General features: G+C 46.1%; 1 protein-coding gene across 7 annotated transcripts in view; it reads right to left on the bottom strand.

The window, feature by feature from the left end:
* The window catches only part of DMD (dystrophin), a 660617-nt gene extending 653550 nt beyond the window's left edge, over nt 1-7067 (bottom strand). For all 7 annotated transcript variants that reach the window (XM_039914163.1, XM_039914164.1, XM_039914160.1 and 4 more), the window contains exon 1: nt 6713-7067. In XM_039914163.1, the coding sequence (XP_039770097.1) occupies nt 6713-6743 (31 nt within the window). In that variant the 5' untranslated portion in view covers nt 6744-7067. The remainder of the gene's footprint in view (nt 1-6712) is intronic.
* Between the last annotated feature and the right edge of the window lie 5088 nt (nt 7068-12155).

Consider the following 12155-nt stretch of genomic DNA (forward strand, 5'->3'; position numbering starts at 1 on the left):
GGATACGAGCAAATCGGGTTGGACGCAGTCCCTGTCCCAGACGGGGCTGCCAGTCTTAATCCCCATTTTACAGATGAGGCTCTGAAAAGTGAAGTGGCTTGCCCAGGGTCACACTGCAGACAAGTGACGGAGCTGCGATTTGAACCCAGTCCCTTCTGACTCCCAGGCCTGAGACCTAGCCACGAGGGTTGAGGCGGCTCGTGTTCTACCACCACATCCAGGATGTACAAAGACGAAGAGACACCTCCATGATCTCGCCTTCCCTCAGGCTCGGGGATCTTTCCATTTTGCTCAGCGCCCACTCCTCCTAATAATGGGTGACAATCTGCAAGTCGTCTGAATTTAGAGCATTATTCGAGGCGATTACTCTACGGCCTTATCCTGTGCCTTTCCTTGGCCTATCGGGCTGCAATGAAACCTCCAGATATAAAACAGTTAAAATCAAAGCATCCACTGGCCAAAGACATCGGCAAAAACAGGAAAAAGGGACCTGGGAAATTCCTCTTGGTCCTCCACGTTAGTCCTTCTACAGCCGGCCTTGTGCAGAGCCGTTTTCTGAAGATTACAAAGATTGCTGCTCTTGGCCGGTGCGACTTTAAGGTGGCTCAGTCGCCCGTTGGGACTACCGTCAGGCTCGCCTGATCGTTCTGAGGGAACGGCGAGGTGGCGAGCTCTGTGGACAACACCGGGGCCAACAAGGTCTCAACACCAAGTGAAAGCCAAGCTTCGCCTGGATCTAAGCAGAAGGGCAGGGAGCATCTGGGGTGGAGGTAACAGAGGGTCTGAGCCCCAGCACAGCTGGCCCTTAAGGTCCTATGACCGGCATTCATCAGTAATGGAAAAGAGCAAACCCTCAAGACGTTTCAGCAACGGCAGACCCCCAATTCTGATCTGTGACATGCAGTGATAGAAAGGAAAAGTCTGGAACCGACTACCCTCATATTCTGATTTTATGACCCGTGCGTATCCAGATTTGCTTTCGTTTCTAGATTTGGGGCTTGGAGAATAAATAAAACACTCAAAGTGGCAATAGACAGCCCACGCGGGCTAGTAAAAAGAGCACAGGTCTGAGAGTTGCAAATAGCCTTATACTTTCTTATTTAAGCACTTTACTCATCCACGTACCCAATTTCCTACTCTCTTGATCATCCTTCTTTTTTATTATAATAATAATTACATTTCTTGTTAAGTGCTTACTTTCTGCCAAGCACTGTTCTAAGCACTGGGGTAGATACAAGTCAATCAGCTTGGACAAAGACCCTGTCCCACATGGGGTTCACAATCTTAATCCCCACTTTACAGGTGAAGTAACTGAGACCCAAAGAAGTGAAGTGACGCACCCAAGGTCACCCGGCAGAGAGGTGGCAGAGCTGGCACTAGAATCTAAGTCCTTCTGAATCCCAGGCCCGGTTCTATCCATTAGGCCACACTGATTCCCCCGCTGCTCCTGCCTAATTATTTTCTATTAGTCTCCCCTCCTAGACTGGAAGCTCCAGAAGAGTGGGGATTATGCCTTTCATAACGACACTCCTCTCCCAAGCACTTAGCACAGGGCCTTGCACCCAGTAGGCTCTCAGTAATAATAATAATAATGATAATTATGGTACCTGTTAGGTGCTTACTATGCGACAGGCACTGTACTAAGCACTGGGGCGGATTCAAGCAAATCGGGTTGGACAGAGCCCCCGTCCCACATGGGGCTCACAGTTTCAGTCCCCATTTTACAGATGAGGGAACTGAGCTACAGAGAGGTGACCAAAGTCACCCAGCAGACAAATGGATTAGGACCCATGACCTTCTGACTCCCAGGCCGGTGCTCTATCTACGACTCCAAGCTCTTCAGTAAATACCATCGAGTGATTCAGTGAACCATCCCTTGGTGGATTTTTTTGTTGACTGGAATCTGCCCTCTCTTTGATCACCCATTTCCCTGCCCAGGAAGGCCAGAGGAGGGGACGTCTCTGTGAGGAAGCAGTCTGTTTTGTTTTGTCTCCCCTATTGTTGGGTAGGGATTGTCTCTACTTGTTACCCGATTGTACTTTCCAAGCGCTTAGTACAGTGCTCTGCACACAGTAAGTGCTCAACAAATGTGATTGAATGAACTCACCGGACACCCATCTGCCCCGTCTTTAATCACTTCTTTCTAAGTCCCCCTCTGCAACAACTCAGAGCTAATCGGGGAGGTGGCTTGGTAGCTTTCCCATAAGCGGAACCTACAACCATGTTTTCCATCGATCATCAATCAATCCTATTTACTGAGCGCTTACTGTGTGCAGAGCACCGTAATACATTACAACAGAGATGGCAGACATTCCCTGCCCACAACAACTTCAAGTCTAGAGGACGAGCTTTCCGTCTGGCACCGGTATAAAGCCGCCGTCGATTTGGAGAAGTCATAAATTTGTCTGGGCAAGGTAATCATTCTTTCCTACTCTTTTTTGATCTTACTAATAGCAGAAACGCTTGTTTTTCCAAGGAGAACAGAACTGTGAGGGGGAATTTTTAGCACTTTGACTCCAGTGAAAAACATACGAAAAATTATAATATTTCAACCCCAAGTCGGAGCAAAAGCAAGTGACCAAAAAAATTTAAAAAAGCAGTCCGTCCTCACTGTTTTGATCCCCCAAACCTTTGAGGACCGACCTTAATGGAATGTGATTAAAAGGAACCTGCCAGTGGCGAGTGAATGAAAGTTCACAGGCGGCTTTGAATCCGAACATCTTCAAAGTCTGCTGCCGCCTACGAGGCCACGGCGCCTCGGAACAGAAGGGTTCTGTCAGAGGCTGGTTCCACCCACGGGGCCCTAACCGGCAAATGGTTCTTCTTTTCCACACTCGGGCCCACGACCTTCACAGCTCACTGCTCCACTGTGAATCTGCTCGTGTGCTCGAAGAAAGCAAGCATCGAGGCTACGGCAGGGCACTCTGGGAAAGGAAAACACCGTCTCCCTCAAACCCAATCCAAACCCGAACCTACCGAGAAACCCATAAACGGAAGATATCGCCTCCCCTCTCTTTCCGGACCTGGCTCGCCCCCAGATGGCATTCCCGCTATATTCGGAACAGCAGCAACGCCCCTGGGTTGGCCTCTCGCCCTTTTCATCAAAGTCTCGTTCCAAATGAGAGGCGGAAATGTCAAATTCCAAGCTAAATTCCAATCATCCTCGATCCCAAGATTCTCAACTACTGGGAGACCTTTCTTCTCCAAACGCAGACAATACCAACTTTATTTTCCAATGTTACAGATAACCAAAGATAGAGTCAGACACCGTGGCACCTTCAGAGTTCACTGGGTACCCAAGGTCAAGCAGTATATGCTAGAGAGTATACTGCTAGTTCTGTTTGTTCATTTTCTATTTTGGAACTTTTTTTTTTTAAGTATGATCTACTAGGAGCTTTAATGAAACACCCTAGTTGTAGAGATAAAATATGAAGAAAAGCTTCACTGCAGTCAAATATATTCATTCTTTTAAAACTTTTAACCATATGGCAGAAAAGACATATCATTCTTGATTTTAGTGTCTCAGTGAAAAACACTGGTTTAACTGAGAATTGTGATAAAACACTTCAGTAAATCACCAAGGAAATATTACAAAAGACAGTGGAAAAAGTCTCACTAGGGACTAAAAGAGCATATAAAGTTTTATCTAAGAGAAATTTAGAGCTAAAAATAAAATGAGAGATAAACCATAGGAATACACACACACACACACACACACACACACAACTGCTCAAAACAAATATTCCAATCTTTCAAACAAACTTGAAAACAGTTTCGAGTCTGAATATTTGCTACCCATATGGTCAGGAGCTAGGAAGTCCTCCTTTGTAAATTTAAAAATTCAAACCATTACCCATGTGCTTTTTGCTTATGAAGTAGGTAAATGAATGCTCTTTTTTTTTTTTGGTTTTTTGTTTAGCTAAAAGCCAGCTGGTAAGCTTCCCTTCCCCACCACAGACGGCCAAGCGGTGGTGTCCCCAAGCCCCAGGGCACTCTGGGATGGGGCCCCGACAGTCGGGTTGCCCGGCACTGCCCTGGATGTGTTGAGCCAACACGGCACAACCTTGTGGACCCACAGAGTTAACTTCTTTGGGATTCAACTCCCGGACTGACCTTGTCCCTAGATCAAAGACCGGCCGACTCCATTCGATCCTCTAAATGGAAGGTGAACTTGAGGAACTTGAAATCAAATTCTGAAACCCAAGCTGACTAAATGTGCCCACCTTAGCCCCATTCACCAAATAATCAGCATTAAAACTGAAGATGTTGTCAGTTTTTCACCATCACCACTGATGAAAACGCTCTTATCTCTTTGAAAAATGACAAAATTAGAGAACTCCAAAGTACGTGCCAGCCTTAGAAATTCAGCTCTAAGAGAGAAACATTTCCCTTTTTTTTTTTTCCCTGAAAAGACGTCCCCGCATATGTACCACAGGGTTGTGCTATCTTCTGTTATGACTTTATCCAGGTCTCTTTATTTGACTGTCTCAACAAAAGTGAAAGTAAAATCCTAGAAGGATTCTCTCTCCACAGTAATACCTCCTTCATCGTATCTTGATGCAACTGGAATTCCTTTATGTGCCAAGTGGAAGGCTACTCGGCCGGGCAGATCTATTCACGATGCACAAAAGGGTGACTTTTAAGCAAAAACTGATTTCCAAATACGTCCAATTTCTTCCTTAAGCAAAAAAATTTTATTCTTGGGATAGACCCCTCTCTTTGTGTTCCATATGTTAGCAGGTTGGAACCCTTCCTCCTTAAAATTCCTGAAATGTGGGTTAGGTGGTCTCATATTTTCAGCATGAATACTCTTGTCAGTGAGCTTACTTGCCAATTACAGTTGCGAAGCTTCTTCGTGTTTTCTGCGGCATTGCATTAAGTGACTGCCCATCGACGCACAATCCGGTGATTCTTCCATGAATTTATGGAAGAGGATAAGGGAGGAGATGTTACTTATAGCCTTTGAAAACCGGTCAGGCCCAGTCCAAACTAGCATTGAACCGAGACATCTCTTTCCAAGCGTACCTCGGTGTAACTAAGAGAGTGGGACACTTTCTTTTACTTTTCTCCAAAAGAAATGGAGATTTCCTGAATATCTCCACCATCTTTTTTTAAATGGTATTGGTTAAGTGCTTACTATGTGCAAGGCACTGTACTAAGCACTGGGGTAGATACAAGTTGAGCGGGTTGGACACAGTCCATGTCCCACAAGGGGTTCGCACTATTAATCTCCATTTTAGAGAAGCAGCGCGGTTCGGCGGAAAGAGCATGGGCTTAGGAGTCAGAGGTCGTGCGTTCTAATCCCAGCTCTGCCACCTGTTAGCTGTGTGACTTTGGGCAAGTCACTTCACTTGTCGGTGCCTCAGTTACTTCATCAGTAAAATGGGGACTAAGACTGAGCCTCACGTGGGACAATCTGATTACTCTGTACCTACCTCAGGGCTTAGAACAGTGCTCGGCACATAGGAAGCGCTTAACAAATACCAACATTATTATTATTCATATTTTACCAGAGAAGACAACTGAATCACAGAGAAGCAAAGTGACTTGCCCAAGGCCACGGACACGGGGCACGACTACTTCAGAATGACTCAATCTTAGAGCCACCAAAGTTAGAGTCAAAAAAGGTCTTTTAGGTCACCGACTCTACTCTTTTTAATTTTGGTATTTATTAAACGCTACGTGCCAGGCACTGTACTAAGCGACGGAGCACATACGAGCTAATCTGGTCGGACACAGTCCGTGTCCAACGGGGGGCTCCCAGAATTACTCCTTTCACTGGGGCACCCTGTTCTCACTGCACTGACCCACGGAAATGGCTCAAAAGATAAAGTGACTCAAAATTAAACTCAAATCGTTTGTTTTGCTCCAAAAGCGAAACTAAACTCAGCCTGAACCTCCAAGTCTATTCTGTTTCGACTCAGATCCCAGAAAGTGTCTTGGGCTCAGTTTATGGTGAAACACGATTCAAGAAACAAAATCCTGACAACGGTCCTGTGGTGGAAAATCATTTCTCACAGGTTCTAATGCAATCCGGACCCAGGAATACTGAGCTCCGAAATCGAGGAGATTAAGGCCTCGTGGGTCCGTGGAGACGAGCCCAGCCCGTACCGAGCTAAAAGAGATCCTACCACGCTATCCTAACCATCTGTTGGCGGCGTCGGCTTTCCGTCTACCTTTTCGCCAGCTACCCGGCTAGCCCAGGTCTGCCATCTCAAAGACATGAGCGTTTACATTACTTTTCAGTTCCAGCAGGGAAAAGGGACAGATCATTTACTCCACCCCAAGATTCTACAAACCGAAATAAAATGAGGAAATGAAATAGCACCACAAAAATAAATAATAACCCTTTAGTCTTCATTTCTAGCAGTTATACCAGCTATACCATCAGTGCTGCTATCTAGCCCCCAACACTTGTTGAATACCACGCTTTTTATAAAATATTTTTAAAATTTGCATGTGGTCTCCCGAAAACTTTTGTGTATGCCATTATTCTTCTCGAGAGAGTCATTTCTACGGAATATATATTTCTGAAACGTCAACGCAGGCTTCAATCACGCTTGAAATCTGCCAATCCCGTTTAAGCGAAGAGGTTGCGAGGCTCTATAAAACACCTACCGGGTAAATGGTAAAAACCCTAAGCTACCCACGGACTCGGCACTCCCAGAAAACTCTATTTCACGGACAGGTAATTTAGACGGTTGATACTTACAGCAATCTTCGGCTTCCTCATACCAAAGCATTTGAGCCACCAGAGAATGACAAGGCAGCAAAGTGAAGAATCCCAGGCAAACTTCTCCCAAACCCGGTGGTTCCCGCCAGCTACCCGGCCCTGCGCCTCTCGGGCCGCGCTGATCGCCTGAAGGACAGAACTCCGCGGCCTCGGGGAACCAGGGACCCTGTGAGTTGGCTGCTCCTAAGGTCCGAATCCAGCGGGGAGGAATTCTGACTCCCCGGGAGTCTACATAGTAACGGTGCCAGTGTTCTGGAAAGGCCACGGGATACTTTACATTCCAGAACCTGCGCAGAAGCAATAAAGCGTGCTTCCTTCCAAACAACTTGCTTTCCCAGAATAGCCCCGCAGCCCAAGGACTCTACATATAAGGCTCTGGTCCCAGGATGGCACGCCCTGTGGAATGAATTTAAACCACATTCCAGCTTCCCGATGGCCAGGGGAGGGGCCGGCTCCGATCCAGAGCCAGGGGATCCCGCTTCCCCGGAGCAACACCCGGGGGGACACAACCCTTTTCCTGAGGGAGGAAAGGAACCTCATCCTAATATAATAATGCTGATGGTACTTGGTAAGCGCTTACTATGCACCAAGCACTAAGTGGTGGGGTAAATACAAGTTCATCAGGTTAGACGCATTCCCTATCCCACACTGGGCTCACACTCTTAATCCTTATTTTTTGCAGATGAGGCCGCTGAGGCCCAGAGTAGTGAGGTGACTTGCCCAAGGTCACACGGGAGTCTAGTGTGGGAGCCGGACTTAGAGCACAGTTCTTCTGCCTCCCAGACCCGAGCTCCTCCGACTAGGCCACGCCGTTTCTTGATCATTCTGGGATATCATCTAAAATCATACTATTCTGCAGAACAGATTAGATCTGTTTTCTAGATGAAATATTTGTTTTCTGGAGCATCCAGAAATGCTCACCTCGAGAACACTAGCAACCAATCCAAGTTTCTTGGAGGGCATTATTTCTCTGAGTTCTTTGACTACTGATTTGCAATTCTTGGGAAAACAATGAAAAAGCACAAACTGATGGTGGAGGCCAACTGAAACCCTAAAAGTAAGGCAGAGAGTGAAAAAAGGGGAGGTTCCTGGGGGCGGGGGGGATGGAAGGGGGACGGGGGTGTGTGTGTGTGTGTGTGTGTGTGGGTGTGGGTGTGTGTGTGGGTATAAGCTCATTATGTCCAGGAAATGCGACTGTTAATTCTGTTATACCTCACTCTCCCAAGCTCTTTGTACAGAACTCTGGACGCAGTAACTGCTCAATAAATACCAGTGATTGATTGAGCGTATGTAACGGTGAGAGTCACTGTGTTACAATATGGAATTGCTTATCACAAAAGAAAGTTGATTCAGAGTTGCAGGCAGGGGGAATATTTGTTTCACATTCCCTCGCCGTGCTTTTCACTTTTCTTACTGCATTTTTTCTTGCCTTCATAAACTAATGAGCTGCGGTGAAATGCAGGTTCTTTTCATCTAAAAGACCATGAGCAGACACCTATTTTTAAAAAAGAAGAAGGAATGTGTTTTTATAAAAGGTTAGGTGATTGAACAGCTGTGCGACATAAGAAAATATAGGGGTTTGAATCTGTTCTTGAATTATTTTACCGTCAATCAACCGATGGTATTTATTGAGCGCTTACTGTGTGCAGTACACTGCATTAAGCCCTTGGGAAACTGTAACAAGAGTTGATATCTTTGTTAGGTCCAGAGACCTTCACCAAGAGTCCCCTGGGGAATCTTTTCTTTTAAAACTTGTTTCACGACGAACGCTTCTCTGAGCTTACCTCCAAAACAGGCCAGGCTCCACGGACCTGGGGAGGTGCAATGGGGTTCTCTTTGCAGGCCGCCTTACTGATCAGTCCAATCGATCGATCAACTAGTGGTATTTATTGAGCGCTTACTATGTGGAGAGCTTGGGAGAGTACATTATAACAGAATTAGCCAACTTGCCCCTGGCCGTAATGGAGCTTGCATATGTCCTCCCCCGAAACTCCCAGCTCTTTAACTGAATGCAAAATACCGCTGCTGATGAAAAGACAGCATGGCGTACTGGAGAGGCAGCGTGGCTTAGTGGAAAGACCACGGGCTTGGGAGTCAGAGGACGTGGGTTCCAATCCCAGCTCTGCCAGTTGTCTGCTGTGTGACCTTGGGCAAGGCACTTCACTTCTCTGTGCCTCAGTGACCTCATCTGGCATATGGGGATTAAGAGTGTGAACCACACGAGGGAGAACCTGATTACCTTTATCTACCCCAGCACTTACAACAGTGCATGGCACATAATAAATGCTTAACAAATGCCGTCGTCATCGTCATCATAGAGCACGGGCCTGGGAGTCCGAAGGTCATGGCTACTAATTCCGGCTCTGTCGCTTGTCTGCCGTGTGACCTTGGGCATGTCACTTCACTTCTTTGGGCCTCAGTTACCTCTTCTTTAAAATGGGAATTGAGACTCTGAGCTCCACAGGGAACAGGGACAGTGTCCAACCTGATTTGCTTGTATCCACCCACTGCCTTGTACAGTGTGTGATAGATAGTAAGAACTTGATAAATATCACAATTAATAATTCTGAGCTCCCAGTGGTAAAGACGGGTGGAGATTCATTGAAGCCTGCTAGTGCTTCCCCTGGAGGCTTTTATCCGCAGAGACCACAGACCCATGGGGGTTAAGGGATGGCTGGAGCAGGGGAAAACAGATGGAGGAAGAGAGAGAAAGTGTGTGGGGGGGAGAGGGAGAGAGAGAGAGGAGGCAGAGAGAAGAAGAGATGAGACAAGAGGCACAAAAGGAGAATCAGAGAAACAAAAACGGAGAGAGAAAGGTGAAGAATGCAACAGTTCAGAGAGGTCTTTAAATGTTCCTGGTTTGCTTCTTTTTAGGCAGGTTTTGTGAGTTCCTCCACTGCATTCTGAAAAGCAGTCTCCGTGATTGTTGCAGTAAAAATAATAATTGGTGCTTAAAAAGTAGAGTTTCCAGTCTCCACCCGCCTTCTCAAACACAAAATTTCAATTCCGTCTCCTCCTGTGAATGAAAACTCTTGTTTAAACACCACAGAGTAACTTTTCAACTTGATTGGAAAATACACAGCCCAGAAGCAAGAGAAAAACATTTCTCACCCTTGGAACTAAGACCCATCCCTCATTCCTGTGGCGAAGGTTTTTTTTTTGTTTTTTTTTCAACCAACCTCTTTCACCTCGGTTGCTTTTTCAGCCAGACACTACGGTTCTGCATGGTCAACTTTTCCTTTCCATTTATGGGTCTCCAATCCCACACACTCTATTCCTCCAGGCAGGCAATGCTAAGTTCTGACGCCAGTCTGGGAGTTCCTTGAAAGCAGTGATCCATGTCTACCAACTGGACTGTACTCTCCCGGGTGCTTACTATAGTACTCCGCACAGAGCAAGAGCTGAATAAATACCATGGATTGTCTGACGCTGAGATGCGGCAGGGCGTAGTGGATAGAGCACGGGCCCGGGAGTCAGAAAGTCACCGGTTCTAATCTCAGCTCTGCCACTTGTCTGCCGCGAGACCTTGGACAAGTCACTTCACTTCTCTGGGCCTCAGTTACTTCATGTGTAAAATGGGGATCGAGATTGTGAGCCCCATGTGGGACAGGACTGTGTCCAACCTGATTAACTTCACTTACCCCAGCACTTAGTACAGTGCTTGGCACTTAGCACTCGCCGATTACCATAATTATTATTATTTAGATGTAGATAGAGAGAGGGAGAGCAGGGAGCAGAACCTCAACAAACTCTTCTCCCCAGCTAAGCTTGTGGGCCGTGGGGAACTACAAAGTGGCTCACAACAGGCAAAGGATTAGGAGCTAAGGAGCTGGGGAGGGTTCTGTAGTTGAAGGGCCCAGGTCTTTTCTGTCGTCTTCTCTTTCCTTCTTGCCCTTCCTTTCTCCCTCCCCCTTTTCTTCCCATTTTTTATACTCTTCTGACTTCCCCTCTCTTCCTCTCCCATTTTCCCCGCTCTCTGCCCCCTCCTTCCTCCTCCCGCCTATTCTGACCCCAACCCCTTTCAAGCCACACCCCCCCATGCCACTTTGAGCACCAAAGGTCAGGTGGCTCAACTTCGTATGAACCCTGCGGGAGAGGGAGGCAGCTGAGGAAGTGGAGACCAAAGCCACAGAATCACAATATTGCCACAGTTTACTCTGCCCACAGGGTTGGGAGTTGGAACCGCTTTGCCCACATCACTGAGAAAGTAGAAAGTCAATTCAAAACTAAATAAGCGAAAGCTAGGAATCTTCCAGCTCAAAAACCACTAAGCACAAAGCTTCCCCACCTCATTCTAATGACTGAGAAAGTAACTGAGCACTTATTAATGCATTTGAAATGTTCTCCTGTCCTGGAAAGATTTAGTTAAAATGCAGATGCAAGCCAGATGCTTTTACAATTTACAACACACATCAATAAACAGAGGGTAAATAGAAGTAATAAAAAAACCGAGGGAGGTAAAAATTCTGTGTGATAAAAACATGCTTTTCTTTTGTGAAAATCATAAATCTAAATCTCAACTCCTCCCAAATAATCGTATCCTTTAGGAACTCTGCTCTATCGCATACGTGCAGTAGTTCTTCCCATTCCATTTAGCTTCCATACTTGAATGTTGCTTCAAGAAGAGGAACTATATCGATTTGGGCTGTGAAACCCTTTACTTCTTTTACCTGTGCATATTTGCACTCGGCCCACAAAAGCCCCAATTATGATTGTGTCATTTCCCACCTAGGCTTCAGTGCCAAACATTTCTTCACAAGTTCCAGAGTAGAGCATATTCTTCAGTTGAACTCATTTCCAAAACTGTGCTCTTGGACTGGGACCCTTCTCTAACCAAAGGCTCTGGAAACCCTAAAAACCAACTCAAAGTTACGCTCACGCTGAGGTATTTTCAATGAGAAAAGTGAGCAAATCACCCTTACGGTCCCTCTAGACTAGATGCAATTGAAGAAAAAATGAGTTTAGGAAATCACTCAAGACTCTGGGAATAATCCCTCTACTCTTCCATTATCTATCATTATCCCTACAATGACCCTCCACCTTCCTCTTTCTCTCATCTCCTTTCCCTCTTCCATCTTTCTCGCTCCCCTCTGTCTCCCACTTGTATATCTGCATGCACACACGTGCATACACCAACGTACACACACACATAAACATACACTCGATGTGCACTCAGGGCAGGGAATCATTTTAGAGGAGAAAGATTCTCCTGGCTTTATTCCCAGAGTCAATTTTTCATCCTATTTATAAACGAAGCCAATCCCGAAATCCCCGCTTGGAAAGGATTTTATTCAAATGTATTGCAGGAAAAATTGAGCTTGGTGTCATAGAAACATTACTCGGGCCAGTTTATGGTCGAATGTCGCTCGGTTAGTGCCCTGAAAAGCTAAAGGCTGAAGGAAGATCGAGATACGGCAAATGA

This window comes from Ornithorhynchus anatinus, chromosome 15 (assembly GCF_004115215.2).
Source record: "Ornithorhynchus anatinus isolate Pmale09 chromosome 15, mOrnAna1.pri.v4, whole genome shotgun sequence".
NCBI lineage: Eukaryota > Metazoa > Chordata > Mammalia > Monotremata > Ornithorhynchidae > Ornithorhynchus > Ornithorhynchus anatinus.